Source organism: Ambystoma mexicanum, chromosome 6p (genome assembly GCF_040938575.1).
Source record: "Ambystoma mexicanum isolate Mex_15411 chromosome 6p, UKY_AmexF1_1, whole genome shotgun sequence".
NCBI classification, from domain to species: Eukaryota; Metazoa; Chordata; class Amphibia; order Caudata; family Ambystomatidae; genus Ambystoma; species Ambystoma mexicanum.
The window spans coordinates 963262249-963285661 of record NC_090935.1 but is presented as its reverse complement, the minus strand read 5'-3'; the positions used below and the strand labels follow the sequence as shown (position 1 = coordinate 963285661).

General features: G+C 43.7%; 1 protein-coding gene across 2 annotated transcripts in view; it reads right to left on the bottom strand.

Moving 5' to 3' along the window:
• Positions 1 to 23413, bottom strand: part of LOC138510112 (zinc finger protein 474-like) — a 435594-nt gene that overhangs the window by 220265 nt on the left and 191916 nt on the right. For both annotated transcript variants that reach the window (XM_069625569.1, XM_069625568.1), the window contains exon 3: positions 6167 to 6347. In XM_069625569.1, coding sequence (XP_069481670.1) covers positions 6167 to 6347 — 181 coding nt within the window. The remainder of the gene's footprint in view (positions 1 to 6166; positions 6348 to 23413) is intronic.

Below are 23413 nucleotides of genomic sequence, written 5' to 3'. Positions count from 1 at the left end.
TTAACTCTCCTCTCACGAAGAGCTTTCTCGGTCATAGACTGGCAGGACCCGCAGTCGTCGGTTCGGTGACTGGAACCGAGACACCAGAGACAAATCCGGTGGGAATCGGTGATCGACATCTTAGACCCACAATCTGCACACTTCTTGAACCCAGTCCTGGGTGTCGAAGGCGTTGAAGATGACGACATTTTCTTCACAGAAAATAGAAGCGTGCCGTTCTCGATAGTGAAGCGATCGTAAAAACAGAACTGAAGCAACGGGCGCGGCTTGAGCTATTTATACCATCAGTGACGTCGACAGAGTACGGAGTCCATCGAGGGACAATCAACGCCACGGCCTCAAGCACAGCGCCCTCTGTTGAGAACATTTTTTTACGAAGCAGCGAAGCTGGAGATAACGAATTATCACAAGATGAGGAATACGTGGGAGGACACAATCCATTCGAAATACTGTTCCTTTCTCAGGAAGTAGTAGGCGTCTTCCTCTACTTCATCTTCCTCAACCAATACTGCCACCAAAAAGGGTACTCCTCTGGGGCAGAAGATCGGTAGTTTCCCAGACCCCCCTCTGTTTTGCATACCAAGTAACTTTGGGTCCAACCCTAAGTTACCAGGGGACTCCAGACGTGGACCCCTTGCTCACTGCTCTTAGAGAGACACAGCTTCACCTCACTGATGATGCCCAACTAGGCTGAAACATGTTAATGGGGTTGCTGTGGTACTCTTGTTCAGAGGAGAATTGCCTAGCATTTCGGTGCTGGACTGCCCCTGGGCTGGACAAAGACTGATATGTGGGGATATTTCTTCTCTGTGAAAAGAACAGTGAGCTAAAGACTTGGTTGAGACTCTCCCAGGGGCCATCCACCCAAAAACAAGTCAATGGGCTGTGTTTGGGCTGGTAGAGAGTTTCCCAGACCCCCCTCTGTTTTGCAGAAGATCGGTATCCCTACCAAATATCCCCACCAAAAATATCACCGTACATATGGCTGTTTGTCTCGCCATAGGCGATATTTTTTGAGGGGATAATTTGTGGGAGCAGGGGATGCAGGGGTGTCCCCCGCAGAGTCCATGGGTCAATATTGCCGCAAAAATATGGCGATATTTTTGTATCGCAATATTTTTGCGGGGATATTAACACATGGAACCAGAAGATCCCACCAGCTACCTTGCAAGCCATAAAAGAGGCTGTTGATCCATATTTTTCCAAGACAACACTACTCTGTATATACTGCAACACACCACTTTGAAAGGGGGAGCATTTTCGAAGTGCTTTCGAGGCTGCAATCAAGGAGCACGAGAATCACTGCTCCATGCCTTAGATTTAAGGCACACAAAACATCTTCCCCTGTCCACCTACCCCTCCATATCTGTCATTGGTGCCCCTTGCCTCATTTCCCTCCCCTACCTGACTTCCTAAAATACTAAATCAAAAAACACCAAGCCACCTTGACAAGTTAAAAAAAATAGAACAAAAAAATCTTATAGCTTCCATCTACTTTCCATTTTTGAATAAAGTAGTTAGACTCAATAAGATTCGCCAACATTTCCATTACCATTTTGTACTATGCTAATGGAAATAATGGACAATTGTATTGTAGAGAAAAAGAAAAATGGACAGAAACCATTTTCTGTCACAAATACGTTTCTGTAGCATACAATAAGGACCATAATCCATGCACCTTCACAACTATCGGCTGTCTCTGCAGTTCGCTTTCCAGGCTAGGCTCATTAAAAGACCCAAATGCACATGCCCAGCATCACACAGTACAGCCCTTCAACCCTTTCTACTTTTATGTTTCTAACACTCCCTCATTGCCTGCTTTTAAACACTCACACATCCATCTAGCAATCACTTCCAAAACCCTATCAACATATTAAACTTCCACACACCAACATCCACTTAACAATGTTCTAGAAATAATTTACATCTACATTTTCGTTACTTAAAAAAAATAATTGTACACAGAGTTGCTATAAATGCACATATGCATTATGCAGTGAGAGAAGTGCATGAATAGACGGGGAGTAGGGATGCGCAAGTGCTGTAGGTAGCCCAGGAAGGAAGTGCCAAGGAGTACTAAAGTCGGACGCCACTGCCTAAGTCCTTGGGCAGAGCAGTCCCAAGAGTGGGGTGCACAGCCACCAGGCGGTGGGTCCGCAAGCACAGTGCTAAAGAAAGGGTGAGGTTCTGATGTTGACTAGGCATAGGGCCTGCAACCTGTCAGGTTTATGAGGGACCAGGCCACCAGTATGATTGGCAGTACCATGGGTTTATAGGGAAGGGAGAGAGGAAGATAACAGCAAAGGTTTGAGGACGTTTCCAGAACTTAAGTAAGTCTGGCGCAAGTCTAAGAGGAGCAGGAAGCCTGTTCCAAGACAGGCACCAGCCGAACAGAGAGACCTGCCTCCCGCTCTCTGTTTCAACAAGTGTTTAACAAGCAGAGAATTCAAGTTAAAGGAGCGGAGGGCTCTAGAGGGGAGTATTTAGGGAGACAATGTTGTACATAGCGGGGTCCCAGGCCCCAAAAAGCCTTCTGGATAATGGGTCATTAATGTCATCCTTGCAGCCACCAGGAGCCAGTGCAGAGATGTTAGGGTTGCAGAGATACGATTCCTGGGCTTCAGACTAAGAATACGTTTTGCAGCCATATTCTGGATAAGCTGAAGTGGGTGTAGGGAACAGAGGGGGAGGTTGAGGAGAGTCTGTTGCAGTAGTACAGCCTAGAACCCTGGGAAACACTGCAAGTAGAGAATGAGGTGGTGGAGGAGAAACAGCCCAGCAGCAGCAGCTGTGAAGAGTGGTTAAAGATGGAAGAGGTTAGCAAGCCCAGTGCACGATCCTTAATGCCAAAGGTATCATGGAGCCGTTTAATAAGGATAGAATGGTTGACCATGGCAGAGGCGGAGCAGAGATCGATGAGGACTATTCTCAATTGTACTACAATCATAAATACCATACACACTTCAATTATATCATTCCAACATATTACAAATACAATATATTCCCCTTATAGTACCTATACTAAATATACACATATTACTAAAGTGCACCTGGCCAGTGTCCACAATCACCACAATATAATTAAACCATATAACAAGTATGTACAATACACCTTGAAATAATAATACTCACCCACCCCCCAAATCTCAATAATGTCCATGAACAGCACAATTCATGGACCACACCGCAGCATCTACAGAACTTGTTTTCACCTATAAAAGAGCTCTATATATTCTTTCCACTCCACCACCCCTCCCCAAGACCCTCTTTCATCCACAAAATAAACCGAGATATATTTTTCAGACTTCGTTTCCTCACTGCACCGCGGACAAAGGCCATGAACGGCCCATCCAATATGGTCACGTTTAAAAAATGATGACGCACCTTACATTTTGAAACATCCAATGAGCGTGCGCCTCTCTACAAAGTTTGGTGACCATTTGCTGGCCAAAAAGTACTCTTTCTATAAATTGAGCAACTTAACCAATAACAATACCATCCATTGTGCAGGGTCGGACTGGGACAAGAAATGGGCCCGGTCACCCAAAAAAAAGTGGCTCACTCCTCGCCTCAAAAGAGTAGCCCACCCCTCGCCTCACGACCCTTGACCTCTGATTGATGTCATTTGACCCTGACCCCAAAGTGAAATCCCGCGAAGCGATGAAACATGACCTTTCACCCCTTGACAAAACAGGAAGTGGCATCAAATAGCATTGTTTGTAAGTACACTAAATTACTGTGAATCCAAGCAGACTTCAAGGCCAAATGATAAAATGTTATTCTATAGCACTTAAGTTCCTTTTTATAGAGCAAATATGCATACAATATCACCCACCGGTGTTGGTACTCATTTATCGACCTAAGAAGAATGAAAGGCTTTTTGAAAAATAAAAATGAGATTTTTTTTTATATTTTCAGAAACCGGCCCCCACTCCTCAGGGACGATTTCGGCCATTATGTAAACATCCCTCCCTCCCTCCACCGATTATCACTTTATATAAATTCCAAATTCTCACATTTATGTTTCTCATTCTGATACCCCATCACTTTGATAAATACATTTATTTTTTATACTATAAATATCTTCTATATCATTCTGTGCTACATTTCCTTTCAAACCTCAATTAATAGTCTGCGGACTGCATGACTATTCGGGGGTCAAAATATGACTGGTCAAAATTGCGCTGTGGCCACACATGTCCGGTCTCACATAACGCACTTTTAATTAGTCCACGGACAGCTCGCCCGTTTCTGGACATTCAAGTGCATGCACCCTGCGCCTGCCAACTGACAGGTTCCGCGAACACCCGCTGCCACACACATCCCCAGATGTCATCATGTAACCGCGCCCGTGTGCCATGACTGCGAGTCCGGAGAAGGTGTGCATCACCGCGGACAGTATGAAACTGCATTTCCGGCCAATATCCAATATTTAATTTTCAAAGCTTAACCATCCAGAGCTCCTAGACCCATTCTTACTTTGTCTGTCAAATGTTTACAATTTTCCAAGGCCTATTTTTGGCTCGGCAGTCTGTGTTCAATTCCTCTAAAAGGGACCCACCCATTACTTTTAGTCATTCTTAAACTGGCACACTAGCAGACTGAATCTTCCAGGAGAGCCACTTCCAACAGACTTCCAGAAGTTTAACAATGGCATCTCTCATGGCCATCCCTCTATCCCAGGGACCACCACCACAACCACCAAGTGGAAGGCCTGGACAGGGCAACAAGTGCAGTGATCTGGATGAGGAACAGGAAGAGTAGGTAGAGGAAGTGCCTACCTCTAGCGCCAGGAGAGAGTCATGGATGTGGCATTTTCTTTACCACAGTTGGGTGATTACCAAAGGCTCAGGCTGCCCAGGTGAAATGTATCCAGTGCAGGGTCATACTTACTCACAAACAATCTGAGCAGTACTCCTTCGGCACCACCTCCATGCGCCACCACACCAAATCCTGCCACTCGGGTGCTCTGAGAAACTCCTTTCCTTTCTTACAAAGAAGCAGTTAACTTCCTCTACCCCATCTTCCTCAACTACTCCTGCCACCACACAAGTTACTCCTGTGGGGCAGATGGTCCCACTGACTCCCTCGCAGGCCATACATAGGCTGTCGATCGTTACCTTTCGAGGGTCACATTTCTCTGTATATACTGCGGCGCACCGCTCTGCAGGGTGGCGCAGTTTCAAAGTGCTTTCGAGGCCAAGGTCAACAAGCATGAGGAACATTGCCCCCTACTTTATATTTAAGGCCTGCACAACATCTTCCCCTGTCCACCTGCCCCTCTGCATCTGTGGTTGCTAGCCCTTCCCCCCCTTTCCTCTCACACTCGACCTCCTCACCTCTGCGACAGGAAAAACAAAGTCCCCCAAAGAATAAAAGCCAGCAAGACAAAAAAAGGTTCCTTTTGGAGCCCACTTTCACAGTTAAAAAATTGAACTAAAAAAATACAAAAGTGAGGACTTTTTTCAGCCTGTAAGGTCTGCAGAAACTGTTATAGTGCGTGGACACCTGAAAAATTCCAGGCGCAGGGATGGGTATTAAAATGAATTACCTTGTTTTTCGTTCAAAAATGTTGGCTCTGTAAATAATCTTTTTTTTTGTCTTTCTGGCTTCTTTATATTTTGTGGATTACTTGGTTGTATATACTTAAGTAACAAATGTACTACTGAACTTTGTAATTTTTTCGAACATTGACAAAAAGTGCTTATAATTTTTTTTCATGTTTTTCCTTTTCATTTACTACTAGTAGTAAAACATTATTCAATCCATATTATATGTGTTCACAAACACAGTTTCAATGCATTTTGAAAATTTTCAAGAAAATCTGATTTCCAACATCAATCAAATGCACTCCATCTTTTCAAAAAATGCTGACAATATGAAAATTGATATTTTCACTATGAAAACATGTCATTCCAAAATCCTGCAAATGCAGCTTTGTTTACATCGTGCCTTGCTTCCTTAATTTGTGGACAAAATAAATTAGAACGCTTCCACATTTGTCTTTGAGCTATCCTAGAGAAAACAATCTTTGCATGTGGAAACAGTTCCATCTACTATGAACATGTATCCTTAATTGCAAACCATAATGAAATTCCAATGACAATTTTCAATTTAATCCCGCCAATTTGGCACCTACATCGGCCTTCTTGGCTGATTCATTTACCTCCAATTGGCCTGACTTCCGGCTTCTTGGGTTCAGGTCTCTGTAAATTCTTGGGTAGCCGGTCATTTTCAAGGTGCCATTTCTTTAAACACTGCGGTTCGTGGATGTCAATGGACTTTGTTCCAAACTCTCGTCCGCAGATGTAGCAGACAACAGTTCTTGGCTGCTTAATGACTGGAGCCTGTAAAGAAAATGTATTTTATTAAAACTCGAAAATTAAATTAGGAAATTAGGAAACAAATAGGAGTAGTCCTGATTATGTTAACACCAAGCTAAAATTGTGTTTCGTGTTTTCCAGTTTTTAAAGAAAGAACACAACACATTCAATACAAGTAAGTTCCCATTTCTGTTATATCCCAAAACAGGTCTCATAAACATAACACTATATGAATTCAATACAGTGTGTACCCGGAATGACCATTTTAACCCTGTACCCATCTGTACATCCATGTTAAATCCAGAAATGACATTTAAGGGTTGCAATCTCTATTCCCCATTTTCACTGAAGGTGATACCAGGGAAACTGAATGAGCCTCCCCCAAGGGCAGTGGCGTCGCTAGGCAGGGGTGTGGGGGGGGGGCTGGGGCCCCCCTGTGAAACTCTGTGACCCCACTTGTGCCCCCCCTACCTAAGACGAGCAGTGACCATGTTCTCCCCCTAATTTTGTCTGTGCCCCCCTACTTTTGTCTTTGGCCCCCTATGTGCCCCTCCTAAATTTGATTCCTGGCGATGCCACTGCCCAAGGGGGGAGGACCCAGGAAAATGGGAAGGAACAGGAGGCAGGAGGAAGGGGAGGGACGGCAGGAAATGACACACAGAATGTAGAAGGGAAATAAAAGAGAAGGTTGGTCGGAGACACATCTCCTGTGTTGTTTGTGCAGGCCCCCACATGGAGGCCCAGCCAAGGGTGCAACAGAAACCTAACCCTAAAGCTTAAAAGTTGATGCAAATGCTGTCGAATTTACAGAGGTTGAGTTTTTCTTGGAGTCCAGTGTACCAGGCTCCTGTAAACAGTCGTGTCTTCTCAATTGTCAACCCTGCAGAATCATTGCTATTCGGAAGCAGGCCTTGCGCAGAATCCCTCAGCCTTCCATTATAGCCAATAATTCCCTCGAATAATTGAGGGGAGCCAGCAGATCTGATTCCCTGAAATGATGCCCAAGATCCATATTGATCCTTTCCAAAACAATACCCAGCCGTGTGTATCAGAGATCCTTTTGCCTTGACACACATCCTAAACAATTTACAGCACAACCCACACTCCTCTATGTACTCCAGCGTGCACAGCAATGCGGTGTGTGTGTCCCTGTTAGGCGAGATCCTAATTTGGTTCCACAGTGGGAATCATTCTGTTGCTAATCATCATGCAACCTTTGGTTGTGCCTGGTTGTGAGTTAAGATTTTGAGCCTAAAATAATCTGAAACTCAGGGTTTAGTCAGTGTTTTCAGTTTTTCCCCCCAAGATTTTACAAAGTTAAAAGGCCTTGTTTTTGCAAGCATTGTCCGTTTGCGCAAACCCTCCCAAACTTAGGATTTGCAATCATATGAAGACTCAATCAAACCTTCAAGGACATGACTCGGAATTTCCTAATCTTATACTTAAATGTCAAAATGGCTTGATGTGTATTTTCCCTCATCCATCGGTGCTAAAGATATCTAGCTTTCCAAATACATTGTTATTTATTTTAAATTGCAGTGTAGCATTACCCGACAGAGCATTTTGTGAATTGTGCATTGTCAAGACACAAAGGTTCATGAATTGCTAGCTGCGTACCTGTAAGGAGTTAAGACCAGTGTTATCCCAATGTTTTATTGGAATGGTAGAAAAAAATGGGGTGCAGGCGTAACAGGGTGATTTTGCGATGTGTGGAGAGTAGGAGAGGTGGTGATGTAACTTTACTTCCCCAGCCCCCCACCAGTTAGTGTGTGTCTGTGTGTCGCAGCAGACAAAAGTAAAAAAAACACAACAACATATATGATTATTTTGAATACCTTTCATAGAATTGTGGCTCCTCCAGATACTGTTTGAGGGCAGGAGGTCCAACGAACACAAAACCCTGTGTCTATAGATTCATAGCATGTTCAGACTAGCTTTCTCAGCGTGGTACACGCAACGTTTCTAAGAGAAAAGCTCATTGCAAAAGCTATGTCACTCACAGCAAAAGCCTAGACTGACAGGTCTTCATGCTTAAGTCAACTATATTGACCTCTAGCACGCTTTTCCAAGGTCTATGCAACCGTTTTAATATCACAGAAACACACAACAGGTGTTAAGGAGAAAAACCAAAAGAAAGTTTGGATTAGCATGTGTGGTTAATCATCTGAAATAAATGGATTGCTGATCATAGTGGAATCTCTGAAAAAAAATGGTAGGACTGTCTGACCCGTATAGTAGTTCTACAGCTCGAGATTTGTAGCAAAAAGCGGCCCTCATAAGCCATAGACATGATATAGAAAAGGATTCTGCTGTTCCTAATTGAGTGTGTTTACTGAGAAGCACTCATTTTGCCAAAGACACACACTTCATGGATGTCCCTGATGCCTGGAGCCTGGTTGTCTGACAGTGGGGAATGCATCAGGGTTGGACGCAATCTCAGACGCACTCTAGCACCTTTCAACAAAAGTGCTTTGTAGTCTCCATAGAGGGGCGAGCTTTGAAGGCATCACAAGGACATCTTTCTCCCTCCCTATATTGTACACTCTGAACAACCAAGGACACCATTGAAGGAGCCACTTCAGAATAACTGTTGCATACAATTATTAGCACTTGTGGCGTACACATTTACAGGACACAGACATCTGGGGGGACACTTAATAATATGTGTTCCTTTGATCAACATTGAGAGGATCAGAGGGCAGATGGACCCTCAATATCTTCCCTAAAACACAAAAATAAATAAGTACAAGGGCGTTGTAGCACTTGCATCCCCATAAACGTAAAATTAGACCCTGTGCTTGGGTGCCTTGTGGACTCTGAAGTCACACTAGAGAGGCTAGGGGATGGGTCTGTGAAGGCCCCGGTGGCCTGGGACCACCGCATGCATGTTGATTATAGGTGTATTGAGGATCCCACAGAGCTCCCTTGACATCCCAGTTTGTCAGTTGTGCAGGAGGATCTAGGTCAAGTGACCTCTGCCCACCCACCTGCCGATCACTGCTAATCTTTTGGTGCCTTTCTGTTTTGCCAATCTATTTTTTCCCTTCTTAAGCAGTCTTCAACCTCTTTTCTTTTAAAGTTGGTAAGCTGCAGCAAGTGGATCTAGGCCATGTGACTTCTGTCGCACACATCTCATTAGCTCTGCTCCTCTCTTTACTGTCTTAACTGTTAGATCACAAGGTCTCTCTCACCAGGGCATCCAAAGGGCAGATAAATAAGTGGGCAATTTCTGTTTGGACCTGTTCGAACTGATAGGATACAGGAATAGAAACCCTGCTCCTTAAACATGAGGTAAGATCACTTGAGTTTGTGTTTCACCCCTCTATCCCAACAGCCCATCCCCACCAGCCCATCCCCACCAACCACTCAGCTTACAATGAACATCACAGGCACTGCATTGCAGCAACCTCACCCGCATGACCATAGAGCCCCGTTCATCACTCAATCATTCACCACTATAAGAAAACAGATGATCGCGGACATCTGCTCAGCAATCAACTATGCTTCAGACATCGCTGCCCTCTTCAACACACATGGCTGGGACTCCATCTTCATTATCCGAGACCTAGATGACATCCAACTGCACCCACATCACAGGCATCCTCATCCTCATCCCCAGTCAAAGAGACTGCAAACAAGATAGTCAGAGGCCACACCATCTTTTACAAGGGATCATGGTCATGCACCCAACTAGACGTCACCACCATCAATCCTATCAATCCTTTCAAAAACCTCCCCTGCCACTTCCTGCTTTCCCTGATGGACACCGTCACCTATCACCTCATCCACAGACCACCTAAGCCCAACCTCTCCTTCATTGGAGACTTCAAGGACTTGGTCACCACCATATGGATCACGTATGCCAACATCTTCTGCAGCAACTTTAAAATCCCTGGTAACCCAGCAACCAAGTCGATGAAGGATGATCTCCTGTGCCTTCTCGACACACTGAGCCACACACTTAAGACCAAACCCACAGGAAAGGTTATATCCTTGACCTAATTGTCAGTGACCTGCACACCCTCCTTTAAGGCTCTCCAACCCCACTTGACTGGTCAGACCATCTGGCAATCCCCTTTATCATTAATAACAACACCACAGTCAAGCAAACCCATTGGAAACCCAGAAAGCAGGCCTTCAGATCATTGAAGAACTTCCAAGTGGGAGCTCTCATGGAAGCGCTCACCAAACCTCCATCTCACATGGCCGGATCTGCCTCAGATGAACCAGGACTGTGACTTGCTTCTCCAGGAACTCAATACCATCCTCACACCCAACAACAAGCATAACACCCCAGTGAAACAATCCATCCAAATGCCTAAACCTTCTACACACTGGTATACTTAATACATTAATAAATGTGTGTTACTACACACAGACTACTGATCACAACTGCTATGGATAACTACTACCAGAACACTATAGCCAACGCAAAACCAAAAGCAGAGCCCTCTTCAAAGACCCACCTGTGGTGGCAGAATTTCCCATGTATTAACTATCCTGGACAATGTTTTTTCCATTACAGTACAACAAAGCACTTTTTGGGCCTGGCATATCTGCCCAGCCCTAGCAACCTGACATCACAGATCACCGACCTTTACTTTACCATACTTGGTATTCAGCTACTCATAGTAGTTTCCTTATATGTCCTCTCTCCTGCAAATGCCAGCCATGCCCAAGTCACAAAAGGGTAGTAACCGCAAGGGCTGCGTGCTGCTTTCAATGCTACATGTTGCAAGAAACAGTTATGCAAAATGTCTACAACACCCACTTGGTTTTGTGTAAATTATGTATTATATTATTGATTAACATATATAAACTGATGTTCATAATAAGATCCCCAGAGACAGCCTTAAAAACTCTGAGTCTTGCTCTCACATTATCTCCAAATTCCAGCTGTTATTTGTAACCAAATACAGGTTTACCAGTCAGCCTTGTTCAGTAGACTTGTTCAGTGTGCGTGTCTTTATTATCATTGCTCTCTCACCAAACTATTTGTTGCTTTATCACACCCATTCAACACTCCATCGTAAAATCCACTGCCATCCACTCTTTCTTCATTGACCAGCTCAGCATGATCTGCCAGCACATAGACACCAACACCAAAACTGGAAAGGGATTGTTTTGCAACCACACTGCGCACAAACACAAAATGGAGTACAGTTGGTATGATATTTAATCAACACTGAAGTAGCCTGACATGTGTTTCGAGCAACTTGCTGTTCTACTGAGGCTACCCATTTTTGTACATGCAAAATAAGAAAGTACAAGAAAATTGTACATGGTACATGTGAGAGACCCAAACAACAAAGCAACATAAGAGGGTGGTCAACACAGTAATTCAGGGTAGTCATTCATGGCAAAGATTGTAGACCAAATTGTGCAAATTAAATACATGATGCCGAAAGGAACAGAATTTTAAAGCAAAAGAAAACATTTTTTATCCAACCCATATGGTAGAAATAAATCCAAATCAGTCATTGCCAGATGGGGATAGGGAGAAAGAAGGGGTAGGGAAACGCAAAATTAAAGAAGAATGCGTTAGCATTTGTGAACAACACCACAACTGGCAGCACACAACACATCATATGTCACAAAGTGTTTAATACCATGACAACATTCCAGACACCCTAGCATTCCTCAAGACCACATCGTACACAGACAACTCCTCTCTGCCTCTGTACTCAGGACCCTTTTGACAGAAGCACTACTCCTTTACCTGGCAATCATCAACAGCTCCCCCACTCTATAGACCCCCTCCCCCGATGCTCAAGAAAAAATAAACCCTTCTTCTAAAGAAACCAACATTGGGCCCCAGTGACCTCAGCAACTACAGCCCCATCACCCATCTTCCCTTCCTAGACAAAAGACTTGAAAAAGCAGTAATAATGCAATTCTTCCAACACATCAATGCCAACAACCTCCCTTAGTCCAACCAATCCTGCTTCACATTCAGATGCAGCCTGGAAACGGGCAGCATCATGGTGACAGACGATGCCCTTCACTTCCTCGATAATGGCCATCCTTGTCTCCTGGTTCACCTCAACATCGTAATAGACCACCAGACACTCAACAGCATCTGCATCACTGCATGGGGATCAGCAAAACAATCCTCAGCCGATTCAAATACTACCTTGCCATGTCATGCAAATAGATTCCTCCAGATCACCAACTCTACCCATCACCTGTGGAGTCCCTCAAGACCAATACTCTCCCTCTTGATGATCAATCTTTACATTGAACCACTTGGAAACCTGCTGGCTCAACACAACATCAACATCCACCAATACGCAGATGACACACAGCTGTACCCCAAAATATCCTCCATCCAAGACATCTACAGGCTCAAGGCCTACCTCACAATGGTCCAGTTCTGGATGTCCAGTGCTTACCAAAAGCTCAACACCTCCAAGACCACAATTCTACTGCTGAGCAGCAACACCGAACCCCCCTAACATCCGAACCTGGCTCCCCATGATGAACATCGAGGGCGTCACACCCCAGCTGACCACCTATGCTAGTCCCTTGGGGTCTAAATCAACAGACACCTCTCCTCCAAGGAGCACATAGCATGGAAGACACAAACGGCTTGAACCCCAAAGGGTAACGGTTGGAGTGGAGTGAGGTGGAGGGAGAAAGAGAGGAGAATGAGAACACTTGGAGATCGTTACAGAGAGCTAGAAAGGAGGGGATGATTAGAGCTGAGGGACTGAGAGAAAGGGGAGAAGAACACCTGGGGTGAGAGAAAACCCAGAGAAAGAACTGAATAATAAGAGGAAGCGAGAGGGAGGAAAAGGCAGGAGATCGAGTGCTGCAGACATGCTGGGCTAGACAGGTGCATAAGAGATTGTGGAGCGGGTGGAAGCCCGGCATCAAACAAAGGCAGCCCAAACAAACCTGTGGTAAGAGTCTGCAAGACAAACTTGCCAAAGGACGAATGAATATAAACCAAACTATGAGAGGAACTGAGAAAGTAGCCAGGGGTCTACTGTTAATAAACAGTCTGAAGCCTGACCCATCAGACAATATAAGGACACCTGCAAGTATAGTAATACCAAAAACGCAAATGTATGAATCTTGCACCAAGCAAGAAAGGCTACAAGTTATTGGAATGATCATTTTGTTGAATGTTCTCTCGCAGAATTTCTGTCTGCAGTGTAAGATTTTACATTTGTACACAATTGCTAGCGAGTCGCGTTCTTGATGCACGGTCATACAGTGAGGCTAGCTGTGCAAATGGACTTATTATGGTGCTCCAATTTATCGTGCCTCGGTTCTTGAGGACAATTTTCACCAATGGCATAAAGATCTTTTGATGAAGTGTTTTTGTTTTGGGTGTTTTGAATAACAGCATATGAGGACCACTATACGAACACACCCCCTACCCCCACCGCTGTCCTCTCATTTGTATTTATACGATCACATTTTTAAACTCTATCTAAGTTAGCACCCCTGATCATTTACGTCTTCTTCCGAAAATAGCCCCATCTATCAACAAATGCATGTGCTGCAAAACTTAAATTGAAAATAGCTGTTGCAAATACAACAGACATATTTTATTTAAACAAAAACAATGTCCTTACTAATTAATTGATTAACACAATTCATTAATCACAGAAAAGTACAATTTATAAACAGGCTAAAACTATGCTAAGTTCAACAAGTAGCTGTTTGTAAGAACAGAAGAACACCAACCCACCATCTACATCAGCAGGGTAAAGTTTCTAGCAAAGCCCTGGAGGAAATGACACTGGGGTATTTTGGACAAATTTAAAACCAAATAACCGGGTCACATGGCAGCATCTCGGTGTGTTATCTTGGATTTGAGGGGTGGCACAGCAAAGATAATATGTTCAAACTATTTTCTTCAGAATGTTTCTCGTGCTTGGGTTTATTGATGGATTCCCATATGTCAGATTGGCAAATACCGGCTATTCCAAAGCGATTGAGCCAGCCTTCGACAGCATCGTTTTCAATGGGATCACCTGAAAGCGTAGCCATGGGACCATTCTACATATCAAGAGGGTAGAGAACGCTCTTTTGCTTGCTAGATTGGCCAATTCTTCTAATCTATGTATCCTCCAAATACCTAAGAAAATTTGCAGTAGCTTCACAGCTCTCAACAGAAAATGCTGAGGACACGAGTTGTTCCAAAGCCGACTATACACTATCCTTCGCAATATATCAAATGGTGGCATGCCTTCTAAAATAGAGGGCCAACTGTGGATCAGAACAATACTTGACACTGAGCACATTTGTCTGGAGGTTACACCATGGCGACTGAGCTAGATGAAAGAAACACCCTTAAATAAGTACTTCAGGGACCTGATAACTGCATTCTCATAGTCCATCGCCATTTTGGAGAGGTTCAGGGAAGGATCAATGCACTTTAGATGTTCAAAAAAGCCAGCAAAGGTCAGGACTGCTGTATCAGGGAGGAGAGCACAGACCACTAGGATTATGTGTCCACAGTACCTTCTATGCAGTGTGAGAAGTGTCTGAAATAATGGTGGCAGCACCTTGATGGTTCCATACACATATCTGTTTTGTCTTTGAAGTAAAAGTTGTAGGTTGTCTGAGGCTGCACAAGTAAGAATACACCAAGTATTACAGCCCAGATCGAATATATATGAGAAGTTCTTGCCTGGTGTTTGCATAATCACCATTTCCCACCAGATTGGAAAGAATGTCAACTAGAGGAGAGACAGGGTCAACTTTTCCCCGTTTCCAGTTATTTTTGTGCTTCAGAAGTGACATTGTGGGCATTTTAGTAGCTACTGATGGTGGAATGTTGATGGGGGTCTGCGTTACAATATAGGAAGCTTAGCACTCGAGGGCAGAAATACAACCCCTGGGCATCACCCTTAGAGCTTGGGATCATTTGGTGAAATGGACTGGGCAGGAGCAATGGTACTCCCCTACAATGGCAATATATCACGTCCAAGGTAAGCCACTCATGCATGGGGCTATTTTCAAACAACACTTCACTAACCTACAGATCCATACATTAGGCGATGTGGCACCGGCCGGTCAATTTATTTCCTGGGATGACCTTAAATCCAGGAGGTGGTTGGACCCCCATCACGCAGATTCTCTATTTCCGGTTGCGGGAGGTAATGATGGCCATTCCTGGAATACACTACTGCACGAACTTCCACCAGGAAGCTAATCTTGACACTGTACGGAATGGCCCTGTACTCGGGGCTCCACCTTCGGCCTACTACAGGGACAGATGGGAGGGCACCTTGGGGAAAATACTATCAGACGATTGCTGGAGCTTGATATGTGCCCAGACCAAATCCATTTTCTTGAATAACAGATTCCGTCTAATCCACTTTAAATTTCTTTACCAAATGTATTATTCTCCTCTCGGTTTACACAAAATGATCCCACTTAAACCCCTGTCGTGTAAGAGGTGTCACCAGACCAAGAAGACTTTTACCACATGGCCTGGCAACTTCACTCTTTCTGTTCCAGTATTGTAGAAGCTGTGTCGAGCATGCTCAACTCCCCCGTCCCGTGTACCCCCGAGGTTTGGCTGCTGGCCCTGGTTGAGTTTGGATCCTGTAGTGAGAAACGCCTGGTTGGAATGGCTTCTATTGTCACCAGGGCACTGGTGGTGCGTTCATGGGGGGAAATTGCTGCTAGGTTTTAACATTGGCTTAATCTTAAGTCGAATTGTGAATGCAGAGAGTCTCAATATAATTTGGCACTTTCATCAAACAGCAAACCTATGGACTACTGGGGGGCCTTTAGGAGCTACATGACCATGAATGACGCTCAAGATCCCGCCCCAGTTGTACAGGCGTCACGGGGCACTTCTCCTGGTGTTTCCCCCCCTCTGCAAGCCACCCTCAGTGGCTGCTCACGTCAGGGTTACTTGAAAGGCGTACCCCAAGGCCAAGTTCATGGACAAGGTGCTTGTAGCAGTGCAAACCAAGGAACTTACTTAAATTGTGGTGATATGTGTGCAAATAAAAAACATTTTTAAACAATGGAAGAAGGTGGGGGGTGGGGAAGGTAAGGGCGAAGGGCTTTTGTTGTTTTGTTCTTATTTTTTGCAATGTTAAATGCGCAAAAAGTCACTAAACACAGTTAGAAAAATAGAGGAAGCTTGAAGATCCAGCTGCAACCTTAATAGAAGATACAAACTCTTTTGCGAGAATCGCGAGCTAAGTCGTCAACAGCATAGGTACACATAAGAAGGTGAAGGATATGTTCAACAATAGCATGGTGGTTTTGATTAAACAAATAACCATGTTACAGAATTTGGCTTACACCTCTTATATTAGAAATGTAAGAGACACTGGGCCTCATTACGAGTCCGGCGGTAACCGAGGCGGTAAAGCCGCCTGGTTACCGCCGGACTCGTATTACCATTCCGCCTCTGTGATTCCCGGAATTACCGGGGCATTACAACCCCGGTTTCCCAGGAATCACTGAGGCGGAATGGTGTTAATCCCCATTCCCATTGAGTCTCATGGGACTCAATGGGAATGGGGATCATGGAAACACCGGCAGCATCTCGTAATGCTGCCGGTGTTTCCTTGTCTGCCTGCAGGCGGGCGGTGTTGAACCTGCCAGGTCAGACCTGGCGGGGACATCACCTCCCGCCTGCAGGAGTTGTGATCGCCCGGCATGGAAACAACGGTGTCGGCGGGATTACCGCCACCGTTGTTTCCATACCGGGCGATTTGTAATGAGGCCCACTGAGTTTCACCGTATTCGTATAATTGACTCACTTCAGTTGTGGCTTTCAAAACGAAAGAGAAAAGCAAAGATTTAGACCACATTGTAGTTGAACAGGCATGTGGGGGTCATTTAACAACAAAGGGAAGACAAGGAGGGTGACACGGAGCCAGGGAGGGATGAAGTACATGGATGTGCTGATACAATGAAGGAAGTGGGGCAGCCGGGGACTGAGGCATGCAGTAGGGGAGGTGGACAGATGAGTGAGCACCAGAAGATCAGAGCAGTATTTTCGAAGTAGGTCAGGAGATCAGAGCACTGAGATAAGTGGTGATTTGATATGTGTATGAATCTGGGTGTGCATGAAAAAAAGAGGAATTGTTGATGTGAACAAGAAGCCCTGCACGCGTCGTGAACAAGAAACCATATATGCCATGTATGATCATGTGGAAAGGTTTTCTGTGGAATTCAGTACTCAGAAAGATGGCCCACCTTGTCTACAAGAGCCAAGAAAGAGGGGTCTTGGGACACTACAGACTCTAATGGACTGAGTGACTCTTCGTTCACACCATCCCCACCCCCAACATAGTAATACAGTCCTGACCGAAGTCAGGGACGGACTCACGACTGTGGTCCCTCAAAGTTTAAGGAATACCGTGGCACCTTTTCAATTGATGCTTTACCTCATCCACTGTATGTTTAGGTGTTCTGCCACTTAGTTTACCTTTTGCAGGAACTCCACTGATAGGCTTTAATCCTGACCCATGTCGCCTGTGAATAGAATAAAGAATCTAGTTGATCAAGCATCTTATTGAGAGTTGATTCCTCAGCCATTAAAACCCTTGCCACCTGCATGCACAAAATAAGACAATGCTTGATGGGTGTGGGCCCTCAGTCTTTATGAACAGAAACTGCCATGTTCTATCCTATATGTGGGCCCCATTGAGCTTCTGGAACCTCACCGACTAACTCATTTCAAACCTTTACTTTTCTGTCATCTTGCCAGCCAGTCTGTATAGAGTCTAGACAATCCCCCCACCTCTCTTGCACCAACCCTTACCAGGGGGCTCTACCTGGGCATATCGACATGGAGTTTCCCACCAATACCTAATCGTTTTATTATATTCCCCTTTCAAAAAGTGTCCCCTTGCTATGTACTATTTTCATTACTCCCTTCACCAATAGACTCACTCTCATCCATGCAAATGGCATTTCTTTTCAGACTGCCTAGGAGCTCTGGGATCTGTAATGCGTGCTTCGTACAGCATGTCTGGTCAAAGTCCCTGCCACACTATCAAAACATACAAATACAGTTAAGTACGAAATGTTGAGTGGCATTGTTTAAGGGCTGAAAGACATACACTCCAACACAAGAATGTTATTGCATCATTGGAGGGTTCAGCCCCACTTGGGGGGTGGGGAGCACCAGCAGCTTTTATGAGAAAGAAGCTTCTAGTCTTAAAAAATATTAAGCTACAATCCCGGCTTTGAAACCTGCAACTTTCAACACGGTCATTTGTTAGGGCAACCAGTCACTCATTATCCCCTAGCAATTGGCCATCTAAACACTAAGCCCTATTCTGCTAGCCCTAGAAGCCAAGCTGCCCCCTATCTTTATGAATATGTCACTGCATGCCAGCCATGCTGTCCAAAGAAACCCCAATGATGTCATAACGAGGTCCAGGAAAAATGAATCCCTGTTCACCAAGTCCAAAATTGCAAAGTAAGAGGCACAATAGAAACAGGCTGAGACTGTCCCTAAAATGACCAAAATGAGGAGGGAAGTCAAGTTCTTTCAATTGCAGATAGATGAAGAGGGGGCAATCCTGAGAAAGAGTGAGGAAATGAGTGATGCCTTTATGTGCTTCTATGAGACACAATACTGCACTGACGATCAGATAAATGAAGACAATGGGATAGACTACCTCGAAAACAGAGATTCCCAAACTGAGTGGCGGCAGATGTAACTCCCGAAGAAAAAGTAGAAGCGATGCATCTAAGGAGTACGGGAAAAGTCTGGGCCCAGACGGCCTGCCTATTGAATTTCATAGGGCCCCATTACAAATTTGGAGGTAGCCATGCCCTTAATAAGAGCATGGCTACCCCCAAAATTGGGTCCGGGTCCGGGTTCCCTGAATGGGGAAATACCGGGCCATTCTGACCCTGGAGGACCCGGTATTTCCCCATTCAGGGAACCCGGACCATCCCTATTCCCATTCGAGCCCCCGTAGGGCTGGTCCCCTCGCGGGACCCGGTAAGGATGCCTGGTTTTACCTCGTAATAGGGCGGTAAGGGGTTAACGGCTCCGGCACCTTTACCGGCGCCGTTAACCCCTTACCACCCACCTCTTAATGAGGCCCATAGTGTTTAGGGAGGTGCTTTTTTACCTGTTCTTTAAAAGCCATCTGTAGACATCATAATTCGAAGAGGTGCCATCGCAGCTTCAATGGAATCCGCCCTTATTACAGCAATCCCAAAACAAGGGGAAACCCACATGGAGGATAGGCCGGTCGTTCCCATGAGTGCGACTTGTTTGTATATTAGGCATTAGGCATGATACTGCAACATCCATGCATGACCAATGGGAAACTGAACTATGCCTATAATGCCCTTAGTGGGGCTAAGAAACACATTTTGAGATACTGGAAATGTGAGGCTGACCCGTCCTATGATGATTGGCTGGATAGTTTAGCTATTCTATCAGCGAAGGAAACAATCTCTTTTCAAGGGTGAGGCAGACTTGAAGACCATGTCAAGATGTGGGGCACCTTGCAATGACTTGCACTGGTGACTACACTGGGTCCTATTTCTGTTTTCCCTACCCTTCCCAACCCTCCACTCTCTTTCTTTTCATGAATGTATAATAAGAGCTTTTGTTTGGAGCAGGTATCTTAGGAGTGTGATAGGGTATTGTATTGTATAGTATGTAGGTTGATTTATTGATTATATGATACACTTTGTTGCGCATTAAATATTAATGTTTGGTTAATTGTTTTGTTCTTAAAAGTGAAATAAGCTATATTAAAAAATGACCAGGAGGTTAGATAATGCCCTACAGTTACAGTCAGCAATTGAGTCAATCTACTTCAGGTCATTGCTGTAAATCCTCCCTCATCTAACAACATGAGGAAAGTATTTAATCACCAAATTGTCACAAATCAGAGAACGCACATCTTCACACCAGATACTTTGCAGGAAGCAGTTAAAAAAAACTATCCCACCACTTTTGGAAACATCCCATCCATTGTTCCTTTAAATTCAGCCATGGTACGCATAATTTCCCTGTCTCACTTACTCTCCACCCAAGCATAGTTTCAATTGCCACCACTAACCCTGTCCATGGGAACTTACCCATATCCACATCCTCATTCAACTCAACCATCCTACCATTTTAAAGTCTGGCTAAAGATAACTTGCCCTTGGAGGAATTTGTATACAGAGGGTCCTGGGTTCAATCATCTGCTCTGTGATGCAGAGAGGGCAAAAGGAGGATTTCCACAGGTGCCATCTTGGAATGCCAGTGAACGTCTCACATCATTGTTATTTGGTTGCAGTCATTTCACGTCGAAGACCCATCCAAAACGGATTTTGCATCTGCTAAACTTCATATACGTTCATTTATTTTCAGTGCACTGTGCCCATTATACCATGTAGTGATTTGCGCCGAAGTTTGGGTGGGAGACTGAGCTGTGACATTCAACACTTGGGAACTCAAGACCAACCTATGCAACTTGCACGAGAGCTAAGCAATGCACAATTCTGTGTCCTTAACCCTTGGGGGGCACACAGTGCATTTACACAAGCAACAAAGTAAATGGAGCTACACAGAATGCAGCAGCCTAACCGTGTCAAAGATAAAATCTGTGACATGGAGAGGATAGACTCCCACAAAGTCCCTGCAAGAAACTAGTGGTCAGCATCTGCAATGCACAGGGGTGATACTCAATCTTTCAGGAACTGTGATGCTGTATCGGCAGGAAAACTTACCTACATTGCACAGACTTTCATTTCTGAATTATCAATGAATGCTTATTTTTTTATTTTAATAATTTTTATTATTTTTTTAAGTAATAATGATAATACATGTGTTCGCAAGTTACAGACATCTAGAGGAACTAATTGCTAAGAATAAACATAGGATCACCATAATAAAATGTGAAGAAGTTAATGATGCTTCAAACATTCAATAAACCATATGTATTATTTTGCAAGGTTCTTGGAGCATAGGTTATGGAAGCAATAGAAAATGGAACATGAGTTGTTACACCAAATCTGCAACGAAAATAAATTAGGGAGAGTTGGAAAAAGAAAGATGGGGAAACAAACTAGTAGACAAACAGCAAACAAACACGAAACAAATAGGAGGAGAGAAAGGGGGAAGGTGGGTATAATGTTATATTTATTCAAACTGTCATTGCATTTATAATAATAGCATATGACAAACATATGGATGAGATTATAGGCGAATATGTAATGGATTCAAAATAGGTATGTAGGTTCAGGTACGATGTGCAGTTACATTGAAATATTTAGGATAGTGGATGAAAAAGGACCATTTAACATTGAATTTAGGGATTGTATTGAGCTCATTAGCCATACATAATTCCATTTTATGAATATTACAAATAGAGTTCCACCATCCTCTGGTGGAGAGAGATCAAAAATCCTTCCAATTAGCTGTAATGCATTTCAAGGCTGTGCAGATCAATAAATCATAAAGTTTGGCTGAGTCCGGGGAGATATTGGTTGTTAAGGCTATACTGCTTAGGAAGACATTCAAAAAGGACAACTGAATATTAACAGAGGATATGAGCTTAATAAGCTTCCAAATGTCTTGCCAAAATCTGAAAGTAAATGGACATTCAAAGAACATATGCATTTATAAAGCAGGGGTTAGACCACGTGTCCAGCATTTAGCATTGTGATTTAGATTAGCCTTTGGTAGTTTGGCAGGAGTAATGAATGCTCTATGAATAGAGAAAAAATAATGTTGTGTTATGTTTGCTGAAACAGATATATTTTTGATTTTAGAAAACAAACGGATCCATATATGATCCTCCAATATGAATCCTAAGTCATCTTCCCATTTCAGATGAATAGTACAAACATCAAATGTTGAGGTGGTGAGCATACTGTAAAATTTTGAAGCTCTTACATTGTTACTCATGGTAAGCTGCAATAGTCTAAAGGCGTCTGGAGAACGGATCTCATTTGAAAAATGATTAAGAGCATCTAGACAGGAATTAATTAATTATAGTATAGGAGGTCTGCCTTGGGAATGGCAAACTTGGATATCATTTGCTGAAAGGTGAGGATTGAGGGGCCATCAATAATGTGTTGAATTAATCTATTACCTTTTTTTATCCATGATCTGCGATTTAAGGTCTTGTTGTTAATTACAATATTCTTGTTGTGCCATATTAAAGGGGAAAGGTAGTTATTTGGGGTTTTGATATGAGGGAAGAGAAAGGCTTGTAGGGCTGTGATAGATGCTTTCATAGGATATAAGACATTCATAGATGTATGTTTAAATATGTACATGAGGTCCGTGACGTTATAAGGGAAGACTGAATGTTTTTCTAAAGTACACCATGTGGGAATATCATTGATTACGGGATCAGAAAACCAGTGGCAAGATTGTTTTAGTAGAAACACAGAGTGGTATAGCTTGAAGTCTGGGAATTTAACTCCACCCTTTTCATATGGAGCTTTTAGTTTGGTTAAAGCTATTCTTTTACTTTTTCCTTCTCCCCATAAAAAGTTTAGTAAAATAGAGTATATAGATTTGAAAAAGGAAAGAGATAATGGAACCTATAGAAGCTGTAGGTAGTATAGTACAATAGGGGACAGCACCATTATAATAGTATCTAAACGTCCCCACCAAGAAAGGCATAGGGGGGACCATTTGGAAGTTAGGTGTCCAATATGATTTTTTTGTTAATTTTAACAGTATCTTGGATTGTAGGGGCAAATCGAATTCCTAAGTATTTAATAGAGCTACTACACCATTTAAGACCAAAGATATCGATGTCATGTTTGAAACAATAAGAGTTTAGGGGCATAATTTCCGATTTCTCTCTGTTTAATTCGTATACTGATACTTGACCAAACTGAGCCAGAGCATCAAGTAGATTAGGTAGGTGGCGCTTGGGATTCTTGATAAGAATAAGGCTATCATCAGCGTACAGTGCTATTTTGATACATGAGGCGCCAGCCGGAATACCCGGGATGTTTTTATTGGATAGTATTAGTTCCAATAAAGGTTCAAGAGAGAGAATATATAGTAAAGGTGAAAAGGGGCAGCCCTGACGTGCTCCTCTAAGTAAAGGGAAGAAGGAGGATGTTTGGCCATTTAGATAGAGGATTTATGGAATGAATAAAGAAGTTTGACCAGGGAAATA